The 24,451-nt window shown below is 47.7% G+C and overlaps 1 protein-coding gene across 4 annotated transcripts in view; it reads right to left on the minus strand.

The window, feature by feature from the left end:
• Positions 1-1,415: 1,415 nt before the first annotated feature.
• The window catches only part of MAP3K9 (mitogen-activated protein kinase kinase kinase 9), a 76,935-nt gene continuing 53,899 nt past the window's right edge, over positions 1,416-24,451 (minus strand). The window contains exons 6-12 of one of the 4 annotated variants that reach the window (XM_046647475.1): positions 20,550-20,790; positions 18,742-18,864; positions 16,626-16,779; positions 14,247-14,315; positions 12,723-12,835; positions 10,966-11,769; positions 1,416-9,617 (exon numbers count right to left, since the gene is read on the minus strand). In XM_046647475.1, the coding sequence (XP_046503431.1) occupies positions 9,133-9,617; positions 10,966-11,769; positions 12,723-12,835; positions 14,247-14,315; positions 16,626-16,779; positions 18,742-18,864; positions 20,550-20,790 (1,989 nt within the window). In that variant the 3' untranslated portion in view covers positions 1,416-9,132. Of the gene's footprint in view, positions 9,618-10,965; positions 11,770-12,722; positions 12,836-14,246; positions 14,316-16,625; positions 16,807-18,741; positions 18,865-20,549; positions 20,791-24,451 lie in introns of all 4 variants that reach the window. The other 3 variants (XM_046647474.1, XM_046647476.1, XM_046647477.1) reach the window with 3 other exon arrangements.

A 24,451-nucleotide genomic window follows, 5' to 3' on the forward strand; every position in this document is an offset into this window, starting at 1 on the left:
AGATTCTATGTTGAGCGAGGAAGAGGGTGGAGGATGGAGAGGAGGTAGACCAAAAATATCTTGTTTGGGTCATTTGTATGGAGTCACTTGAACCCTCCTGCAAGTAATGTTGGGATGGCTTGTAAATAAATCTTTGCATCTGACTCATGATACAAGCACAGATGCTAGAATCAGACAAACCCCCAGCTCCACTCTTTGATAGTTGCGTGGCCTTGAGTATGTCACTTGACTCTCATCCTCATTTTCCTCAATATAAAAATGGAGATAATAAGGGGATCTACACTTATGGATGTTGAGATGTAAATGAGATAATGCAGGTCAAGTCTTAGAGCAATGCTTGACATACTGCAGCTAGTTTTTATTACTAAATGTTATTTCTGGGCCCATGCTATAGAATTAAAGCTGCATGGCCCAACTGCTTTCCAGAGACACGGGCCAATTTATATAAACGCATACAGCATATGGCACCTTTCATGGCATGCTCTCCAGCAAGAAGCTTGGTCAGTTTGCCATCTTTGCCCAATCTGCTTACAAAGGTTATGTGGGCCCTGGTCAAACCCACCTTGAAGTTCAGCAAAAGGCCATCTTTCTCCTCATAGTCTAAGCATCCAGCACAGACCTCACAGTCCCCCCTCCCCAGGAGGAAGGGGCTAGGAGGTGCAGAGTGACATGAAAGCTCATGGCATTCAAGCATGAGGTGTCCATATAGAAGTTAAGATGCCATTTTTCCACATGCAGCTGAATGATGAAATAAGGGACTAAAGTGGCAAAAAAAAAAAAAAAACGGCCCCAAACAAGATTTTTTCTGTCTGCTTTCACTCTTATCCCTACCCAATACATAATCATGGAAAGTGAGAGCACAAAGGCTGCTTTGTGATCAGCTTGTCCCAGAAGAGGCCCAGAGAGGTCAAATGGCTTGCCCAAGGTCACAGAGCTGACAAGCGGCATTAAGAGTATCAAGACCACAAGGAATCCATGACTCACAACCGGAAAACCTCATCTACAAGCTACAACTCCAGTTGTGATTGTCCTCTTAGCCCCATTCTCAACTTCACCAGGAACGTCAGGGTGGATAGTGATAGGAGTGGGAGACAGCACATGCTTGCTAGGGGCCCTGAACGCCAAAATCCATGACTGTGCGAAAGTCAGTGGTGAGAAGAGACGAATCACGTGGGTAGGTGCTGTTCAGCACCACGCTTCAGAAGGGCCCTTGTGGTCCAGTGGGGGCTCCAGGACCTCCAGGGGGGCTCCTCACCCAGCTCCTCTTTCCTGCACCATAACTGTCTCTCTCTCTAGTTATTTTTTTCCTACATATGGAAATTCCCCAGAAACAGCCAGTTACTTGGACATCTTGTTTAAAGAAAAAGAAAAGAAAGGAAAAGACAAGTTTACAAAGCACCACGGCAAACCAGAAGTCATTGTTATAAGTTTTATTCAAGTCTGTGTGTGCTCTGGTGGTGAGACCAGGCTGAGATCAGCATTACACTGTAATACGAGAAGAGGTTTAACCGTTGAACCAAGCCCGCTTGGCACCCCTCGTTAACAATTTACAGTACCTTGGAAAAAAAAAGCCAAAGAAAAGGACCTGATAGAAGTTTCCTTCAGGACTTTTCTATTTTTAAATATTGTTGACAAATTACAATAACTTAAATCCCAAAGCAAAACGGGAATTCAAGGACACAGGGTCAGGACACATGGACAAGACACTGGAACAGGGAAGGCCCAGGGAAGAAAACTAGTAGCTAATCACAGAGGAACAAAATGGACATGTCTGAACTTTTGCTTCAGCCAGACTCAAAGGCTCTAATGGGGAGGAAAATTCCAAAGAAAGCTTTTCCGCGAACTAAGGAAAAACCATCTCAACCCCTTTCCTTAATCCTCTAGAAGATACAGATACAGTCTTAGACTAAATCTGTGTGAGCACGTGAGCGTGTGTGTAGGATGGGCAATGAGGAAAATTAGAGGAGAAAGTTGACAAGCTCATCATCTCTCTTCTTTGCTACAACTGGGTACCAAGGGCATGTGGCTTGATAGGACAAAAAGGCAAAAGCCTGCTTTCAAGTTCCCAAGGAGGAGCTACAATAAGGCTTCCAAACTCAAGAGACCAGGAGGGACGTGGGTTGAATCTGTGGCAAAGAGCCATAATGGGGCAACTGTGGGCTGGAAACAGGAGAGAGGCCCACAGGCCCCCAGGCCCTCAGTGGTCCTGGGAGAAGAGCTACAGAATTGACACATTCAACCCCTGTGCAGAACAAATCCCTGAAAAACTGTGGAGAGGAAATGGTGGAGGAGAAAGCAACCAGGAACAGAGAGGAAGTCGACTGAGCTTTGGGGAGGTTGCAAGTCCCGCTGGGTATGCCCAGTCATGAAGGCAGATGACAGGTTAGCCACGGGACACACTCCTCCTTGGACAAAGAGCCATCTCAAAGCCTAGGTGGACCTACGCTAGCCCGATTTTATCCCAGGGCTTCTAAACAGTGGCCTAATATGTGCCCAGAAGAAAATGAGAGACTGCATTGTAGTCAAGTAGATCAGCAATGTCACTTCCTAGCCGTGTGATCTTGGGCATGTTACATAACCATCTGAGCCTCAGTTTCCCCATCTTTAGATGGAGGTAATACCCCCCCAACCCCAGGATTATTGTGAGTTAAAAAAAGAATACAAACCTCTAGGATAGCACCTCCCACACAGAAGTGCCATGGTTTCTCATAATTTATTATTAGTCCCCATCCCCAGGCCAGGATAAACCCATGCCTCATTCTGACAGTGATGAAGAAAAGAGCCACAGCCAGCATGGCTTCTGGAACTGGAGGATGAGGCAAATGATGAGTAAAGACGACAGAGAATAGTAAATGTAGCGAAAAGGCTCCCGGGGGAGGTGACGTGCTGGCTGACATTACAAAGGTGACTGGGGCAGGCACAGTGCTTGGGGCTGCCGCCCTCGGCATGCAAGGGAGTGAAATGCCTCCGTCCACTTCAGTCCTTTCTGAAATCTGGAGAGAGAATGATTTATTCACTTCTCTGGAAATTCAAAGATGTCCCAAAGAGGATGAAGATGAGAACCTAAAGGATCCTCTTCAATGTAATCACTTTCCTTTCCGCTGAAACAGACACCCCTCTAAGTGGCCTCAGGGTTTCAAAGAAGCCGAATGGAACCTGGAGAACATCAAAGAAAAGTCAGCCCCCCCACCCCGCTACAGGTCCAAGTCTGCAAACTGTCCCCCGGCTTCACTGCTGTAAGTCAGCACGTCCCTGTTTAAATGCCAACACTCCCAGAGAGCTCCCACCTCACTCAGGACTGGAGGGGAAGGGCAACCAGAAAAGACCTAAAACCCACTTCGCCATTCTGACTAAGCACCACAAATGCATCACAAATGCAGCTGAGGGGCAGGGAGGGTAGAGACCTGGGGCAGGTGAAGGAGGCACTCACCAAGGACGCAAAATTTAAGGGGACACCGAAAATCGCAGGAATCAAGAGAAACCATATTTCAATGCAGCATTTTAAAATATTTAAATTAATGAAAAACACCACGATGAACACAGTATCAAAATTTTAAATAAAGGCAGGATCCATCAAAGCAGGTGTCTGGGTGTGAAGGATTTCAGGAATGTGGGCAACATATTACTTCTGAAACTCCGCCTTGGACTTCAGCAAGTACAGAGCAGGTAACACCATATCCATGGGGCCATCACGCCCCAAGACCCCTCTTCATAAACCAACCTGACCTCTGGGGGCAGAATTCCCGGATGCCCATCCCACACATCCCAGTAGAAAAGATCCATCTCTAAACCTCTGGAATTGTACTCCCGCTGTCCCATCCGGAGTAGCTATCTAGTTGCCAGGTCCACGCCCACCAAGCAGACTAGTAAAACTAGGCTGTGGGTGTTGGCAGGGGGGGTGGGTCAGACCAGCCAGGAGGCAAGACGGGTGAGGGAAAAGGTGAGTCTGTTTCCAAGAGAAACAGAGGCGTGGAAAAGCTCCTGGCTCTTATCCAGCTAGGCCCCGAGGCTCTTCTCTACTTCTAGCTGCAGTCTTGAGCTAAAGACCCAAAGCGAGGCCACAGGCAGGGGATGTAGGGAACCACAGGTGGTAAGGATCAGGAAGGACCAGTCCTTCTGGCTCCAGATTAAGAAGTGAGCCCAACCTTCGGAAGAACAAATGCGAGGGCTCCAAGGGAAGCCTAGGAAGGCCAGGGTGCTTCCACAGCCCAAGACTGGAAATGGGCAAAGGAGGGGGTGGGGCCCGTCAATGTCTCATCAGGATGAACAAAAATAGTCAAGAGTCTGAAAAGAAGTCAATGGAGGCCCACCTGGCCTGCACAGCCAACCAGAAGCCAAGGCTCCCCCTTCTGCCTCTCGCCCTCCAACATCAGTGATAGCGAGTGACCAGGCAAGGAGGCCAGGAAGGGTCCAGGGACCGAGGAGGACTCCTGGAAGCAGCAGTGGGTTTTCCTTTCTGATGTGGATTTTTATTAATTTGAATTCCTGATCTAAGAAAACAATGATTTGTCTGAAAGAAGAGAGGCATTGCGAATGTGTTCCTAACAGTAACTGTAGCTTGACAGGGAATTATCCTCAGGCCTGAAGCCAAGGCCTGCAGCGGGTGGTCTGGTAGCTTGAACCAAATGAAACTGCCGACATTCGACTGGTTTTGACCTACAGCCACACACATACAAACACACAGCATTTTCCACAAAGGGCAACAATCGAGCAAGGTGAGGCTCATCAGTGCTGGACCTGGGGCTCCGGGACCACCCATTTAAAGTCAGAAGGGCTTCATGCTTCAGGGAGGGAAGGCAGCCTCCTTCTCAGGTCACGGCTGGGCCCAGAGGTCCAGAGGGGGAAAGAGACATGTGTGACTTCATACAACTCGTATGAGGGCAGCTCAGATCACCAGATTCCTGCCACCCCTGCCACCACGTTCACCTATGATCACAGTGTGCTGCAGGTGGCTCTCACCTCTGACCCAGGTCTGCAGTCTCTGGCAGAGCCCTCAAGAGAAGTCTGGCATCCGCTTCTTACCCTAAATCCCTCAATAGGCAAGAGTGTTTCTGACCTGCCTGATGGGGCGGGGCCCTCACACACTTGAGTCCGAGGCACAGGTCTAACTAAACCCATGAGGAAAATCCACAGAGGAGCCTGCCAGATGGACATCTCAACGCTGAAGTGTACCACTCAGCATCCAGTCTTCAGCAACCGCTTCTCTGTGCTTTGTTAAAAGCGACCTTGGAGAGTTAGGAATGTTCAGGAGGTGTCTCCCTCCTCGTGGGGGAGGGATGTGTGAGGGGGCCTCTCATGTGGGGACTGTGGAGCAAGAGTGTTGACAACGTCAGGCCTAGATGCTCTTGGGGTGTCTCATCATGTCCCTGAGCAACCACGGTCTGAGGGAAAAGGTGCCTTGTAAGGAACCTTACACCATGACACATGTCCCAAGGGCCAGCAGACCCTTTCCCAAAGATTCTTCCAGGAATTGGCCTGATTCCAGTCTCTAAACAAGTCAGATCCTGGGAATGACTCCATGAAATCAGACCCCAAACCGTCATTCTGACATCGCCCATTTCCTCCTCTATAAGAAACTAATGGTGGGGATGATAGGCCTGACAAGTTAAGTGGGGGAATTAGGAAGGATGCGTTTAAACACCAGGTGCTACATAAACGAAGCAGAAGAGCATGTGCCTGACGATGGTCCCCATTAGTCATGCTAAGCCAACTCCAAATCACTCCTCTTCCAGAAGCCAAAGGAAAAAACAGTAGCTGAGTCCCCTAGAGGCAGAGATGGTGAGCACCACACAGCCAGCTTCAGCAATTTGTCCTTGTCGCTGGCAGAAAGCCACGGGCTTCACTGACCTGCTCTGATATGTACCCTCAATGCCCTTTCAGGGAAGGAGGTTATGGTCGCTTTTACAGGAAGGAAATCTGAGAGGGGGTAAGAGACAAGCCTGAGGTCAGACAGCAAAAGCAGAAGAGGGAACACAGCCAACCCGTTCAGGTCTCAGAGCCTGGTGCCCGATTCAGCAATCAGGCTAAGTAGCTTTTCCACTTCTCCTTACTTGAATCTTCATCTTTAAGCATTTCCCCTTCTCTACTAGCAAGTATATCTAATGTAGAAGGAAAATTATGTAATTTTGTAAAGGTCAGGAGGAAAGGTTAGGTTATTCTGGGTTGTCCAAATCCAAGATATCTTCCTCCTCCTTCTCCTCCTCCTCCTCATCATTACTACCAGACCCTCGGGACACAAAAGGATGAGAAGCTAAGAGCATTCACCAAAGCCTCTTAGAAATAACATAGGAGGATAACTGGGACATCAACTCTGCCTCTTGCAGGGACCTGGATCCCCAAGGGGGGTAACTGGAGGATAATTGTGTTTAGAGTCAGTGGGAGGAGCCGAAGGATCCAAGGAGAAGAGGCAGAGAACAGCATGTTTCCCATCACCATCTTCCACGCAATGAGCACCTGCGAAGAGCAGAAGGAAAGTGTCTTTGAGGAAAGGGAAGAGGGGAGGCCAGCTACTACCACTGCAGAGGCTTGATCCCCAGCTTCAAGGCTGCTCCTGACCATGATCACAGAGGCACGGGAACCTGAGTGGACAGAAAGCAACACAAACCTGTTACTAGATGGAGCCTTATCCCACCCCAGCTTTGCCCCACAGAGAGAGTGTGGCGGGCAGAGCCCCATCAGAGACCAGGTTTGGAGGAGCTAAGAGATGGTAACTACTCCATCTTCGTGGAAACTCACAGAAGCATCCAGAATAACCCTGCCTCTGCCTCTTGCAGGTACAATTCTCTTCACAGAGACCTAGCCTTCCCTTGTCTTTCTGCCAGATGGAGGAGTAAGAATTGGGTTCAGCTTCTCACTCAATGACAAGTGGCTGTCATACAGTTTACACTACATCAGTTACACTACCACTTCCAAGACAGATGGCTGCAACCTAATCAAGTGACAAAAAGTAGAAAATGAGCAAAGGAAAAATCCCTGCCTCACACCACAGAGCACTGTCCAGAGCCAGCACAGTTTGCATCATGCTATAGGCTGCACTCCACCAGAGGGCCATATAGCGGAGCCAAGGCTTTACACCTGTGTTGGTGGCTTAGGGACTGCGGCCATGGAGAGTCCAGGGGAAGAGCGAAGAACAGACCATTTGTGTCCCTCTCCCCATCAAGAATGAAGAGGAGTCACTTGGTTGGCTGGAACCGCTGACAGGATTCACATTTTTTTCCCTCCAACCTGAGAAGTGGGGGATGGGGGCAAAAAATCACCTCTTACATATTGGCTTCACAGAACCAAGAGGAGAGAGTCAAGATGCAGTTACAAAACCCTGGGCAACAGAACCACTAGTGCCTTCCCCCAAGACTAGGTGGGGTCCTTGAACCAAAGTGCCAGTAGGCTCATAAATCAAGGAACAATTTGAAAACCAAGGTCACCCTTTTTTCATCCCCAGGGTGGGACTTCTGTCACAGTTAGAGCAGTGACCAAATCCCTCACTTGTGTCAGCTTCCCTGCTCTCCCCATTCTGGCATCCAGGCAGCAAACACAGGGAACCTGCAGGTTGGCCTCCAACATCTCCAGAGAATATTCCACGATAAAAGACACTGGAGCAACACTGAGAGTCTGGAAGGGAGAGGAGCGTGACCTAAGGACTCTGCTCCCAACCAAGCTGTTCTTCCCACCCAAAGACAACTGTGCACACCCAACCCAGGAGGCCTCAGAGTAAGCGGAATAGTAAAGATACATATGAGAAAGCTCCAGAAGAAGATCTACATTCAAGTTAAGGAAACATATTCCAGAAGAGGTGGGGTTGGCCTCTGTTGTCCTTCCTCCCAGCTCATGGTCCAGAGCCCAGCACTAGGGGCTATCTGTGCACAGAGACAAGAGGCTGTGGTCAGCTGCCAGCACCTGGGACTTGAAGGTCACTGTAAATCAGTAACTCACTCAGCACCTTACAAACATCATTGCCTCACCATATCCACTTATGGAAGGGACCACTAAATGGCTCTGTTTTACTTCAAGGGCATCCCAGAATGGACGGCCTGGCTGAGAAGGAATCCCTACAGTTCCACCTCCCGGTGTCCAGGACTATAGTGGTGCAGGCTATAGTGCTGCAGTGTAGAGACATCTCCCAACCAAACACATAACCCAAAGTCCACTAATTCCAGGGACTGGAGGAAAGATCAATGAAAGGTATAACACACAAACATCAGACAACAGAAGAGACAAGCACAGGGACTTTGTCTCTGGCTTCCGAACGGGCACCAGTGAGTGAGTCTCCCAAGAAACTCTTCCTGGGATGAGCATGTGTTTGTATCAGAACCTGGTCTGACCATGGTCGACCCTAGATAGGAGATGGGTGATGTCAACACGTTTCTGCCCTTCTTTGAGTGTTTCCAAAAGGAACAAGGATAAACAGACCCTGTTACCCTCCTTACTCCAACTCGACTATATTTCTCCTAACTCCCTCCCCTCCCCAAGTTCTCACTAAGGCAGGTCCCCCTACCTCTGGTAGGCTCAAATAAGTAAGTAGGGCACCTGGAAGGGCAGGGAGGGAGTGCCAGCTCCATCAATTCCTATGCCCCACACTGGGGCACTATGCCTTCAGCCCTCCGGCTGGCACATAAGGGCTTAGGACACAGAAAAGCTCACATCTCACACCAACAAGAGTCTGATTCATGGGTGTTGGGGAAGAATGTGGAAGAGGAGTAAAATCAATCACAGAACATCCACTCCTGGTGTTTGGGAAAGCTGAACTCAGCACTAACAGAGGGACCCAGGACAGGCTCCGGGCACACCCAGGGGGCTGAGGAGAGGGAGCAGCAGACAGATTTGGCTGAGTGACTCTGCAGGGTCACCCTAAAGGCGAGGAAGACTGTGGAGGATGGGGACATGCACGCACCCCTCCCTCCCCTACAAAGCCAGAGCTGATGGCCACAGTCCCTCCAGTGGACTTGGGTAGAAAGGCCCTGCAGGGCAAGAGACTCTCTGAAGTGGCCCTGTTTCCATCCCTTCCAACTTCAAAGTGCATTATCAGTGCAAGAAGTAGGGCTGGATCCCAGGGGGTCCAACTCTGAGAGAGGGCTGTGCCAGCCAGCTCCCCCAGCTCCTCCTGCTTCCCCCTGGCCCACCCCTGACCCTTTCATGCTAAGACCAGAACTCTTGCTGGATCTCATAAGGAGCAGGCCTGTGTGTGTTCAATTCAGCTCTGCACAGCGGCACAGTGCTGTCCTGACTCTGGCCCTCTGCGTCCAGGTCCAGAAGTGTCCGCTCGGCTGGGGGCACCGGCCCCGCCTGGAACGGGAGCAGGGCTGGAAGTCCAGGCCGCTCCTCCACAGTGCTGCTGCTGCTAGCAAGGCAGGAGTCCAGGTTGCTCGGCGTCTCCGTGCTGGAGCTGTTGGCTGGGGAGGCGCTACGGGCATGGCTGGGGGACACAAACCACCAAGGGTCCAGCCGTTGCCGGTTGGCAGAAGGACGTGGCCGAGGCAGAAACTCCAGGGTCTTGGGTCTCTCCAAGGTAGAGTCCTGTTGTGTGTTCCAGCGCCTTGGAGTTGGGGGAAAGACCACATTGGGGTCAGGCAGACGGGGGAATTCACCTGGGTCTCGGCTGGGGCTGGGGGTTTTCAACATTCCTGGTCAAAGAGACAAAGGGAGAGGCATCAGATGATGGCATGTTTCTGGGCCAGATGTACTCTGCTCCCTCCCTACCTTGCCATATCCCCTATTCACTTGGGAGAATATGGATGACAAATATTTAATGAGCAGGTACTATGTGCCATGCGGTGTGTTGGGAGGCACTGGGGATACATACAATGTGAACTAGAAGGTACCTGTATCTGATGATGATAATGGGACATATGGAGGTCACGTCTGTAATGAAATAACTTAAGGCAGATGTTGGCAAACAAGACCCATAGGCCAGCCACCTTTGTTTGTAAATAAAGTTTTATTGGAAAACAGCCACAGCCATTGTCTGCTCTCCCCCTAAGTCATCAGAGTTGAGTACTGTAGTTACAACGGTAATGACCCACAAAGTCTAAAATATTTACCATCTGGCCCTTTCCCAAAAAAAGTCTGCTGATACCTGACTTAAGGAAATGTCTGTTGATTTGCGATTCATCCATTTAATAACCATGTGACGGGAACAGAGCTAGGTATCAGAAATCTAAAGATGAGTAATATAGAGGACTCTATTTCCAAAGAGATCACCTATTTGAGTATAACAAAATATTTAAAGATGGGAGGGCAAGCTGAATGGTAAAATACAATTGTCATTCACAGTCAAATCTCGTTGAAAGGGTATTGCCGTCCCCTCTTCTCCTGCTGGATTAGAGACGGCTTCTAACTGAGGCCTAGGTCTTCCAGGAAGCAAAGGACAGCGGTGGGAAAGACCTAGGATGAGCGTGTGTGCCCACCTATCGCAGGCGTCAGGAGGAGAAGGTAGGCAGACGCACAGGCAGAGCAATCCACCTGGACACATCTCCAGATCTGAAGAGTCAGGCATGAGCAAGGCAGGAGTGGTGAAGGGCGTGATGCCCAGGCGGAAGCTTGCCTTATGAGTGTCTGTACTAACGCTGTAACGAGAGGCTAGAGCCCAGCTACATGGCAGAAAATACCCTTCCTATGTCAGTGTAGGATTCCTTCTGGTAAGTTTGGTTTCCTCTTCAGGGAACAAACAGAGCTAGACTCCTGCCGTTCCTGTACCCTGAAAGCACTGCACCATGCACTCCAAGACCCAAGGCCTGAACATCCCACAGAAGTCCCAGGTATGATTCTTCCTGGAACCTGCTTGTCTTCTTTAACTCCTCAGGGAAGAACCCTTGAGGCACACGACAGAAAGAAATTGGCCACTTCCTCTACCCCAGATGAGAATGTGTTGACTGGCTAAGTCAGAAGGGGAATGGAGTCCACTCCAACATCTCTGCTCCTGGGGAAGGCACAAAGGCAGGAAAGAGAAAAGAGGAGGAGGACAGGACTCACCTGCTCCAGGGCTGGGGCTCAACCCATTGCTGGAGGGGCTCCTGCTGCCTACGACAGCCGCTGGCTTGAGGGCCCCATCAGAAGGAGTCCTCCGGTGACTACCAGGCTGCGACGGGGCCGTAAGGGTGACATGGGTGGGAGTCAGGGATTGGTTGGGGTCTCGCTTGAAGCGCTCCACTCGGACATTGACCAAGGGGTTGTGTGTGCAGGGAGTCAGGGGCGGGGCTTCAACCGGGCTGATGGGCATCTCATACACCACAATCTCATCGCTGTCTGAACGCAGCAGGGAACGGGTGGAGTTGCACTCAGAGATGGAGGAGAGAGAGAGCAGTGTTAGGGAGGCAGAGGGGTCTCCTAGCAACAGCATGGGCTCTTCCTTCTTGAAGAGCTTCCGGGATGGGGGGCTGGTGCTCCGACGAGGACGGCTGGCCCTCTGAAAAAGACCCTCACGCCTCTTCTTCTCTTCCCGGGCTGGTGGCTCAGGCTCCTCCGGGGGAAGCGGCTGGCACTTGCCAGCTTCCAGAAGGTCAAACCCTAGGCCTGTGGCTGCGAGAACAGCCCCGCAGCCAAGCAAAGCCACCTCACAGCGGCGGTGGTGGGCACCACCCCGCTTGAGGCTGTTAGTTGGTGTCAGCTGGGGGGTACTGGTGGCTGAGTTGACTGGAGTGAGTTCCTCGTGGACTCCATCACTGCAGGGGCCATCACCATCCTCTCCACGAGGGAATGGGATACAGAGGTAGGACTGGTTGGGTGAATGCTGTAGACGACTCTCTCCACTTCTTGGGCCTTCACTGTCCTCATCCTCTGCGAAGATGAGGGGAATGGCAGGGAAACAGGAAATGGAAATTAAGCAGCAAGAATAAGAATCTGGTCCTTCCCCTCAAGCCCAGTCCCCCTGGCTTAGCATTATGGATGCAGAGGTCAAAGACTATAGGGGTGGGACAAGGAATTGGGCATTGAATCAATAGGGCTTTACCCCTCCACACTCAACTGTGGCCAAAATGGAGAAATCACTCTCCACTCCAGAGCCTGTTTTCCTGTTTTCAGAAAAGAGGATCTGCTAATTGGCTACTCCTTTCACAGGGAGCCTCAACACAAGACATGCAGTGTGAGTTTCCTAGAACATTGGATAGAACAGAAACATCTCTAATTTTTCCACCTTAAAATTGGAAGGGACCTTGGATTTCTAAAATGTTACTCTAGAGACTTGTTTTAAGACTAATCTCCTATAAAGCATTAGAATCCCCAACATGGGTGAAGGCCCATCTACTCTACAGACTGACCCACTATGACCTTGGAAATCTACAGAGATAAGAGTACTAACTGAGAGAGAGCCTGAAGAAGACCTTACCCATCCAGTAATCACAGACAACACTGAGAAGCTTCCTTAGAGGAAGACTGTGGTGTCTTCTACCACCATCTCCTGTTTTGCGGACTCCCCATGTTAAAATCTGAGGAAATGGAGCCAGAAAAGGGAAGTGCCTGATTCAAGGCTTCATCCTTCTGCACTGCCCTAAGGAGACTATAACTGGCCCCTTAGGATAGGAAGCCAAGGGCAGGCTCTATGGCAGCAAAAGCGATCAGGGAAGATTCAATAAAATGGGAGAAGAGCAAACTAAGGGGGAATAAGGTGGAGGACCAGGAGCTGAGTAAAAGGAGAAAACCCCCATGAAGTAGCACTAGGGGTCTTCAAACAGTCCTAGAAGCTCAGCCAAGAAGTCCCTGAGGGAGAGAGTCAAGACAAGGGCAATGCTTACCCATCTCCATAAGGCTGGTGAACCCTGGCAGGGCTGGGCTACTCCTTGGGCCCTTCCCCAGGTTGGGGGCACTGGACGACCACTGCTTGTATCCATCTACCAGGGATTTGAGGCTGAATAGAGGAAATGAGGAAACGGTTAGAACTGGTTACTTATCCTTATGCTACTCTCAGCTCCATGGGCCTTTGGAAATGTCTCTCCTATCTGCTTAATTACACCAAAGCCCAAAAGCCTTGGGATACAGGCCAAACATTACTGAACCCACCTGCTTCATTAACAAAAGTGCACATGCTCTAGGGAAAGAAAAGCAGTGGCATGGCCCATCCCCTTCACATGATGCTCTGGAGCGGTGGAAAGATCTAGTGGGCAGGCTGGCAAGAAGACAGAAAGAGTAAGGACTGCCCAGCACTGGCCAGGGTCTTACCTGAGGCAATCAACCCAGAGACACTGAATACAACACACAGGTGACCTCAAAAATACTGCAATGCAAAGACTTGCAATGCAAGGCAAGCATTGGACAGACGAGCTAGCAGAGATGGGCCAAGCTACTCCACTCACCCCATTTATTAATTTCTCCTTCCAAGCTTATGGCATGCTTAGGCAACTTTCGAAGCCATCTACTTTTCAAACACAAAAATCAACCAACAAAACTGCACCAACCCAGTGCACTTTGGGCCAGACCTATGTGGCTAGTACACAATGCTCTAGTCGAGCCCTCGGTTTGTCTGGGAATGGAGAGAAAAACGACAGCAGCTCACTTTCAAACCCCTGTAATCAGCTCACAGTGACAAGCCAGTACTCTGAGGATATAGACTGGGGACCCCAACAACCCGCTTATAGGATGCGGGAATCAGAGACGCAGAGGCACTGATCTTTTCTCTGAAGGACAGTAAGAGGGAAGACTGAGGAATCTGTGAGTTCTGGTTGCCTTGGAGCTATCAGATTTATAACCAGAAGTGGCTCTTATTTTAGGGCTAGAAAGAGCCGTTCAACTAAAGCCCACTCTTCCCAGAGTCCCAACCACTCTTGAGGGAGAAGGACCAACTTCTTCCCTGACCTCAGATCTCTGTTTCAAGTGCTATCAGAAACACCAATGAATTAAAATACATTCCAGCCACCATTGGTTTCAACCAAAATACAGAGCCAGAGATAGGCAAGGTGCTAAACCCTGGAACTTCCAAGTGATAATCTTATAACCTCACCTCTAACTCTGGATCCAAGGAAATCCAGATCAGCAAAGTCAAAGCAAGTGCTAAAGATCAAAGGACGAATAGCCATGTCCTATCTCCCTAAACCTAAGGGTGCCAGGAGAATGCCAAAAACAGGAGCGGCCAGAGAAGTGAGGAGGCAAAGCCAGACCAACACAGGACTCTTCCCAAGGTGCACAACAGTATGGCTTTAAAAAAAAGTCAGCACAGCCCAGGCAATGATGAGGCGTGGTTCTACGGGGTGCGCTGTGAGAACAAGGACGTGGAAGGGCGACTATTACCAGTACATGTGATGAAGGGTGAGGAGTAGACTCACCCCAAGTGGAAATGTGGAGATTCTGAAGGGGTACTGAAACCATTAGCTTTCTCACGTCTCTGAGGGGATCTTCAACAAATAAAGAGAATCAACAGGTAAGCAACAGCCGTACATCCTCTTAGCCTCTCCCATGTGAGAACCTTCCAGGCTGGAATCTAGCTATGTCCCAGCTGCCCTTTCCTTGATCAGTCAGCAAAGCCCACATCATGAAGGAATCTGAACACGATGGCCCTGCGTGAGCTGCCACAGGCCCAGGACCTCCCAATCTGTGGGACAAAGGTCCCTTTGCAGCCACAGCCTAACTGCAAAGGGCCTGAGAATCCATAGATACCTGAGCTGTCTACAGACAAGTGCATATTTCCTAGAGATATGCACAATTTTTTCAAAAAGATGGAGATTCAAATTCACTGAACATTACTGAATTCAATATAGCTTTTTGTGATTATGTATTTTCTTCAATCAACAGGGACTAAAATTAGAAATATTATCATATAGAGGCTCTCAAAAATTTCTAAGATTAAAGAGGTCTTTATTCAAGACTGGAAGGAATATACGTTATTTCTTCAATAGGAATTGAGAATCATGAAAAATTGTCACATATTTTGAACTGATTCAAAAGTTTCGAGGGCAAATCTACATAAGGAGGACAAAAATTCCAAAGTTAATATTTTGTAATGCCAAATAAAGTCAATTTAGTAGCAAGACAAAAAAAAATACCTTTAAATGAAGCAGAACCATAGAAACTATTGGGACCCACAGCCAACCTGGTAAATCCTATTTGGAGTCACACTAATGTCAGAAATATCAAGGGATTCATGGTGACCGAGTTTCTCAGCCCCAGCTCAACCCGATGCTAGCTCAGGGCTCAGACGACAAACTGAGCACCTCTTGCTTCTATAGAGCTTAGTACAGCAGAGCAATCTGCCATCCTCAGAGGATCCAACCACTGAATTCTTCCATAGCTTAGACAGTCTGCCCTACACATCTAAATTTTCTATTCCAAGGTATCTAGTGATTTCCAAAGCCTGGTTTCAAAGAGTCAAGCCTTTGTGACCCAATCAGTTATTTTCACCTCCAGCTCAGATCTGATATGGGGAAAAAGATTTTGGACATGAAATCTTAGTATTCGGAGAAATACCAAGGCCAGTTATAGGTTCAGGGCACCTATAAGGTTAATATTCAACCTTAGAAGCTCTTTGAAAAGCCACTAATAAAGGTGAAGGGTGTTACTGCCTGTCCTCACACTTGGAAAAGGAAAAAAACATGGTTCCAGATTCTAACACCAAGAGTAAGAAGTGTAAACCATCACTTTCACTCTTCAGGGATGAGACAGAACTGCACGAGAGGCATGCAAGAATCCTCACAGTAAATACTGACATATGCTTACTCTGCGCCAGCTAACCTGCTATGCGCTTCCACAGAGGAACTTATTTAATCCTCACGTCAACTCCACGACATAGGTACGGATATGAGCCCCAATTTATAGATGAGAAAACATAAGGTCCCACAGCGAGGCATGGTGGAGCCAGGCTTCACACCCAGGCAGTCTGGGGTCAGCATCCAAGCTCGTCACTGTTATACTACAAGTGACTAGCCTATGAAGGACCAGGGCTCAGGAGAATTTGGCCCCTAGGCCACAAGACCACAGCGAGAACACAAGCACATCCACAGCACCAAGGCGTGCCTTGTGCTTTGCCCAGAGGGGGCGCTCACAGACATCAGTATGGGAATGGGGTGGGACCTGAAAGAAGTTCTGGTGGCCCTGGATTTACACCCAACTGCAGTACAGGTATGGATTATTCTGCCTGCCCCTGCCTCAGGAGGAGCCTCGAGTGAAGAGTCCCGTGAGGCCTGCTCCTCCATCTCTTTCCTCTGAGTAGGCGTTTTCAGGGGAGAAGCCAGGTTTAAGCAGACACACGGCAGAACTCTACATTTGCTTAATGTGTGGGCTACTTACTGCTCTGAAGAGGATGCCCCCAGGGACCAGCAAGCTATAACCCGTGGGCTCAATCCTGCCCATCACTTGTCTTCATCAAGTTTCACCGGAACGCAGCTGTGCTCATTCATTACACATCGCCCATGGTCTGTGGCTGCTTATGCACCACCACAGTAAGTCGAGCACTGACGACCCAGACCACAGGGCCCATAAAGCCTAAAATATTTACTATCTGGCCCTTTATGGAAAAAGTATGCCGATCCCTGTCCTAGGAGGTTCCAGGGAACAAGGAGATTGGGAAACTCTGTTATAAAGATCAAGAAACTTGCAATTTCTCAGAAAGCAGTGAAACACACAACAAAGAAAAAGGTATTATGTATCCTAGTGTTAAACGGTGCCCCCATCTTTGCGTGAGAAAGAATTTGCCGTCATCTGGCTCTTACCCTTCATCTCCGGAGGCAAGCTCCCTCTGACCCAGTGTGCCCGGCCCCCACGTCCGTCCCTTCTTCTTGGGGGCCCTTTTCTCCTCCTCCTCTCCCTCCTCCTTTGGGATGACAGAGTTCCGGCCCCAGGTTTTGCTGCTTTCACCTGGTGTCACTGTGAATGACAGAGGTTGGATGGGATCTGGAAAAGAGACAGACAGGTCCCCCCAAAACTAGCCTCTCCCCCACAAGACACACACACACACACACACACACATACACACACACACACACACACACACACACTTGGAACTGCAGAGAAGAAATCAGACCTCTTCAAAAACTCTGTGATAGAGTGGAGGCTTCCAGGAAAGCAATGGAGTTCTCAGCCAACAATCGTTTAGCACTCCCAAAGTACCAAATGTGGAAAAACTTCCTATAGTTTCTTAACTGCAACGTAAGCTGGAGCTCAGGCCAGCTGGACATCAGAGTTCGAAACAGATCTGACTCAAGGAACTTGTTTCGTTGGGTGGAATTCAACTGGGGGTGGCGGGGCGGGGGAGGAGGGAGGTAGGAGGAGGGAGAGAAAAAAGACAAGGGGCAAGGAAGATGTGGAAGTACAGAAGTTTTGGTAAGAAAATGCTGGAAAGGAAGAAAATGAGGATTTCAAGATCATGGAGAAGGAAGTCAGGAGTGGGAGAGGGGGAGGGAACAGGCCGAGAGAAATACAATAGGTGAGAGAGGAGGAACATTCTTCTGACACCGATACCTTTGAGCAAAGATTGAAACCCAAATGTATCAGACATTAGCCTATATTGTAAATGAGTTAAGAGAGCCAGTTACCAAAAACAGGGAGCTCTGAGGACTGAGGCAAAATACTGAGCACAGGGAAAGGGGACTCCACTGATTTGATTTGATTTTTCAAGGAAAGCCAGAATCCAGTTTTTTTTAATGAAATCTCTCTATCCTCAAATTAGGAAAACTAATTTATTCCTACACACATATACATATGTGTATATGTATGTGTATGTATGTGTATACATATAAAATTCTTTCAAGAAACACTGCCATAAAAATAAAATGAGTCCACAAAATCATTCCATTTGCAATAACATGGATGGACCTTGAGAGAATTGTGTTAAGTGAAATAAGCCAGTGAGAGAAGGATAATCTGTGTATGACTCCACTCATATGAGGAATTTAAAATTTGGACTAAGAACAGTTTAGTGGATACCAGGGGAAAGATGGGGTGGGGGGTGGGCACAAAGGGTGAAGTGGTGCACCTACAACATGACTGACGAACATTAATGTACAACTGAAATTTCACAAGATTGTAACCTATCAATAACTCAATAAAAAAAAAAAAAAGAACACGAGCTGAGCTCACCAAAAAGAAAAATAAATAAAATAAAAATAAATAAATAAAATGAGTCCAGGGGCCATCCCCGTGGCCGAGTGGTTAAGTTTGCGTACTCCGCTTTAATGGCCCAGGGTTTCGCTGGTTCAGATCCTGGGCGCGGACCTACACAACGCACATCAAGCCATGCTGAGGTGGTGTCCCACATAGCAGAGCCAATAAGGACCTACAACTAGAATATACAATTATGCACTGGGGAGCTTTGGAGAGAAGAAGAAGAAAACAAGATTGGCAATAGATGTTAGCTCAGGTGTCAATCTTTAAAATTAGTCCAGATCTGGCTTATCATAAGTATTTGCTAAGTTTTCTTAGGACCTACGCTTTGAAAAAGCCCTTCCTTGGGAAGCATGGACAAAAGAAAAACAATGATGCCCCAATATGGCAGAAAGACACAAGGTCCCCAGGCCAGGGTACCAACCTGAATCTACATCACACACCAGCTCCCAAATCCGTACATCACTAAAGATCCCATCAATACCCACAACCCCCCTCACTGGTATATGACTAGGAGTAAAAGGGGGAGGAGGGAGTCGTAAAGCTAATGGTGAGAGACAAGGGGCAGGGCTAAGGGTTTGCGTACATATGTGCATGTATATACACATTGTCGAGGAGAGTGGCAGAAGTTATGGATGGAGCAAGCCTGGACCAATCGGTGGCTGGACAGAGCAGGGGACAGGTGCCCGTGTGTGTTCTGGCCCCTAATTTGGGAAACAGTCTCACACTGGATGGCTCGAAGACGAGGAATGATGGTGGGGCTTGCAGGAGGACTGGAGCGGCTGCTGATAAGACTCTTCCTCTTATCCATGGTGGGGGAGGCCTGGACCGTGAACTTGTGCTGGAAATCTGCTTGGGCAAAGACAAACACATGCATGTGCATCAGAATTTTCCCAGAATCAAATTCCTATAAGAAAACTGACACTTCCTGGCAGGCTCGAGGGACAGGCCCCTATTTCCTGAGAAGCCTCTGTTCACCTGGTAAATGTTCTCTTTCGGAATCATCTTTTTCCCAAAAGATGGCAGGATGGCAAGATGAACATATGAAAAGAAGGAAAATTCATTATCTGGGCGAATGTCACTAGATAGTTTTCATACAGCTTCTATATAATGTATATAGGCGTGGCAACAACACAGAATAGTTTTTTTAGATCATGATGTTTGTTGATTATTCTAGGCAATCTAACTTAAAATTCTCTGTTTCATATTTTCTATTAGTACACACCCCCCTTTTCTCAGAGACCTAAGCAAGGAGACTGATGCTTCTCATTAAGTGTAGGCAGAGCAGGGTAACAAGAAATATCCTTGGTGGGAACTGAGGGAAGTGAGGGAGATGGAGCTAATGGTCCAAATCGTGATGTTTTCCAAAGGCAGTTCAGGCATGGCATAAAGAATGCAAAACTTACAGCTCTGAATTTCTGAGTTTCAGTCTCCTCATCTATTAAAGAGGTTTAATAAACAGCTGCATGCTGTACCTGGGTCTCCCCACTCAACTGTGATCTCTCTGAAGGTGGGCACTAACGCTTTTATATGGGCTTCCCCAGTATGCAGCAATACGCTGACACATGCTAGATGCTCGAGAAGTGCCTAAATGCCCCCCAAAAAGAAAAAAAATGTGCCATGAGACCAGTAAATACATCCCAGGAACACACTCACTGAATTCCACTAAATGATTCTCTTGCCTGTACTTAAGCCACCATCCTAGTGCTTAAAACCATCCGCTACTGCTCCATTTATGTCTCTTCCCTTGTCCCTTACACTTCTCATAAACGTGCTTCCTGAGGTCTTATAGACTCAGAATACAACGAACAACTTTTTTATCTACATACACACACACTTGAGCACTCACCTTCCTCCCTGGGTACATTACACCCCAAAAAGATTCTAATTCTTTACTTCCACATTTCTTTGCATCTTCCCAAGGCCGTATATATATCACAAATGTACCCTTATTCAGCCGATGTGTTTCTGAAAGGTTATGTGTAAATCAAATTCTCATACGTTAATCCTAATCTCAACTGTACTCACGGAACTAAATATCTAAAGAAACCCTGAGATAAGTTATTTTGCAAAGCCAAGAGTTCTCTTGTCTCACACATACACACCCTGGAATTTTTTTTCTCCAGTTACATGCTTCCTTCTCCAGGTTTGCTTAAGTGAGATGTGCCTGTGTAAGCACCCATGCCTCTAGCAGCCTGGACCACGCTTGCCTGTCAGGTCCATCAGTGGTTTGCTTTAGGTTTACTTAAGTGAGACGTGCCTGTGTGAGCACTCATGCATCCAGCAGCCTGGACCACGCTTGCCTGTCAGGTCCGTCACTGGTTTGTCTTCCCTTCATATTCTCTGTTTAGTCACACCCAAACATTTCCCTGCAGTGGGGGAGCTTTTCAGCACGCCCGTCATTCCACCAAATAGAATGGCCCATTTCAAACCTGGGTCTCATGTTTCCAAGCTTTGTCTATGGCCCCAACAGATCCCCTCCACACCAGCCCCTGGCCCTGCTTCCACTTCCCAGAAGGTCCCTGGCCACTGACCAGAAGGGAGGCTGATGCGGTTTCCATCCTTGAGCTTCAGCCGGCTCTTCCGGAACTTGCCCTTGCGTTTCTTCACCCGGGGCTTCTCCTGGCACAGCTGGTGGATGATGATGTTGAGCTCCCGTTCTAGGATGTCAATCTCCCGCTCGGCCAGCTCCTGCTCCCGTCGCCGCAGCAGCTCCTCCTGGTTCTTCTGCTGGAGTGCAGCCCGCGTCAGCTCCTCCTCCCAGGTGCGGAGCTCCTGCAGGGTGAGTAGAACCATCAGGGAGAAGAGTGGGGTGCTCAGTGCAGAGGGGTGAGGTCTGAGAGCCTCCAGAGGGCTGTGCCCACAGCAACCTGGACAGCACTTCAAGTCCTCAGTGGAGATGTGGGGCTCAATAGTCAGCTGGTAAATGAACACCTGACCATCCTGAAAGGAAGGCTCAAAACAGCCATATGGAGGACATAGCTAGAGCAGCCACGGGTAAGCCCTGGAGACAGGGGCTGATTGTTCCCAGCTCTCCTTGATTACCAATTAAAATTGCCTGTGATTGGGCAAAAAATAGAGGTCTGGGCAGAAAATATAATCATGTACTTAAATTTTACAGACTTGGTTCTATTTTAATTTTTTTCTATTATATAAAGGATTTTTTTTAAAAACCAGAGCCAACGTAATGTGATATAGCTTAAAATGTGCCCGCTGGAAATGAATCACCCCTAGGTAACACCTAACATTCAAATAAAAATACATATATTTCCAGGGTGGCTGTTCAAAAGGTATGTGATGCATGTCATCTAAATCTTTGTTCACTTGGTGAGCAAATCCACTGAGCCATGTGTTCTGAACTCTCATCTTATCTTAAAGGACAACCACTTGCTCTGGATCGTGACAGCACAGCAGAGAAGAGAGAACATTTCCTGAAGTCTTTGCCAGGCGCTTGCTCTAGAACCACTGCCACACTAGGTGGGCAGAACCTCTTCCCCGTCTCCCCTTCCTTCCGCATGAATTTATAAATAAACCCAGCACACAGTTCCTGAGAAGAGGTGGGGGAGATAGGGAATCAAGAAACAGGAGAAAAAACAGGAAAGAGAACAAAGCATGTATATAAAAATTTAAAATCTGGAATCTAAACTGTTAACACTGGTTACCCTGGGCCTAGGACAGAAGAGGGGGACCAGAACTTAAGAAACTTTCACGTCGGGGGCTGGGGGCCGGCCCCATGGCCAAGTGGTTAAGTTCGTGTGCCCCACTTTGGCGGCCCAGGGTTTCGCCGGTTCAGATCCTGGGCACACTCATTAGGCGATGTTAAGGCGGCATCCCACATACCACAACTAGAAGGACCACCCACAACTGAAATATACAACTATGTACTGGGGGGATTTGGGGAGAAAAAGAAAAAAAAAGAAGAAGAAGATTGGCAATAGTTGTTAGCTCAGGTGCCAATCTTTAAAAAAAAAAAGCTTTCATGTCAATAACCTGACCGAACCATGTCTAAAAAGTGGGAAGGTTTTTCAATAAAGCAACCAGAGCAACACTTCCATGGTCGAAACTTATTATTTTCAATGAAATGCTCCACTATAAGAAGTCATTCTGGACTAAAACAAAATACTGTAGAAAAGGAACCTAGAGCTAGAAAAAAAAGCTGAGCAGCAGGTAGAGAGCAGAAGGAACAGAGACGAGATGGGAATAAAATATTCTGATGTTAGGAGCTTTTCATCTGACTTGTCCTCCATTCCAAAGAGAATATCATAAAAGTGATAGAAAGGAGAGAAATGAGAAGAGGATTAGCACCTTGAAAATTGTCTGGTACATGGTAGGTGCTCAGTAGTTGCTGAATAACTGTTGAGTCAATGAATGAATGAATGAATGAGAAATAGAAAGAAAGAGAGAGAAGACAATTTTATAAACGTAATCCTTCTTTATGGGAACATAGATTCATCGTAATTGCCTGAGAGATGAGCTTGAACTTTTGAACTTCTCCTTTGATGAGATAAGCCCCAAACAGATTAACTGTTGGGTGCCCTCCAAATCTTTGGCTTCTCTGTCCTGTTACTTTGCTTTCACCATCAGGAGAACAAAAACACATGGAAGAATCAGAAAAATTATTCCTGGTTGGTTGATTTTGCTGTTAAATGGAAAAGTTGAAAAGTTCAAGCTAATTTCAGCCTTCCTAAGTCCTCTCTCCTGCATGCTCTTGTCTAAGGGATGGCTTAGGTCTAAGCCCCTTCCTTTAAAGGAACTCAAACCCCAGCTCAGAGACCAACCCATCGTCAAATACCTAGAAGCAGTAGGTTGAGCCAACCTGAAGAATGAGCTGAATCATATGGGCAACCAGGACAGCCATGGACTACTTCCCCATGGCGCCATATACCTAGAAGATCCACAAACAAGCTAAATCCCCTTCTTGTGAAACACCTATTTGGGGATCAACTTCACAGTATGCAAATCACATTTTCCACATCTAATGATTTAAGAGGAATCTCTCCAGAGAGAAAGCTCGTTATTCATCTTACCCTCACTTGCCCAACTACGAGCCTTATAATAGAGCGGCATCATAGCATGGTGGTTAAGAACAAGGATTCTGGAACAAACTGCCTGAATTGTGTCCTTGGGCAAGTTAGCATGGGCATCATATGTGATACGGAGTTAAGAGCACCGACATCACAGGCTTGTGTTATATAAGACAATTATCATCTTATGTAAGATTACATAGGAATTCATATAAATTACTAGTAACGGGGCACGGCACATAGTGCATGCTCCACAAATGTCAGCTCTTACGAGAATGGGTTTAACTTTTCCTAGTAACTGACAAAATCCAACTTTCATTTTTCTTACTGGCTGGTACCCTTATAATTTCATCAATCAAAAGAAAGATAATCAAGACTGAGTGATTCAGCAATCTAAAACTTGGCCAGCAACTCTGGGGGTTCTTCTAGTTGGAAGAGAATTAGTAACAGGAAGAGTCTCTTTTAATTGTTCTGCTCAATGGTCAGTGCAGGTCCACCCCTCTCCTCCTGGGTCCCTGAAGGATCATCATAAGCTCACTCCATTCCCCTACAGAATGCTCGTTGACTTGCCAAACAGTACCGGGTTTAGGATTGCTATGTTGCATAAAAAGAGTTTAATCTCTTCAAATCAGCTCTGGAAATGAGTTTTAAGTCATTTGTTTAGGGAAACATCAATGACATTGGAAAGAAGATGGTTTTGGCATCAGAAGACCCAGGTTCAAGATTCTGCTTCCCCACTTACAAGCTGGGTGACTTTAGACAAGTCACTGACCCTCAGCTCTGAGATGAAAAAGACAGTAACATGCCGTCTACATGCTTGTGGCAGGGGCCATAAGACTCCTCGATAAAAAGGACGAAAAAGTCTCATGAGACCTTTAAAGTGAAAGAACTTGGAAGCCATAGAGACATAGCCAATTTTAGCTACTATTATGATCATACTGCTTCCCAAATTCCCATAGTGGGGAGTGAGAAGGGAAAAAAGAAATTAACCAAGTCTGTCTATGGACATGCCTTGTGCCCCTGGCTGCAGCCCTTAGATTTAGTCCTGCCCCTGCAGTATAAGCAACATAACTGCTTTGATTAGCTTCACCAGCATGGACACAGGTGGATAATGACTGTTAACCACACACCAAGGGCACAGAGAGGGGCCATCAAGGGGGCTATTTAGGGAATGGCCACCAAAACAAAAGGTCAGATCTCTAATAGGCTAAGAGTCTCTGAACTCCCCAGTTGGTTTGGGCTTTGAGCTCTTCAAAAAACGTGAAAATGCCAAATGATTTCAGACCCATGGTATTTTTAGCCCATATGCTGTTTCTGGTTTTGATACCAAAGACACTGGCAGGATGTCCTGATAACTGTTCTCAATGTTGAAGCATCCATCTAAATCAAGTTAACCCCCTTCTAGAAGTTCA

Source organism: Equus quagga, chromosome 20, assembly GCF_021613505.1.
Source record: "Equus quagga isolate Etosha38 chromosome 20, UCLA_HA_Equagga_1.0, whole genome shotgun sequence".
NCBI classification, from domain to species: Eukaryota; Metazoa; Chordata; class Mammalia; order Perissodactyla; family Equidae; genus Equus; species Equus quagga.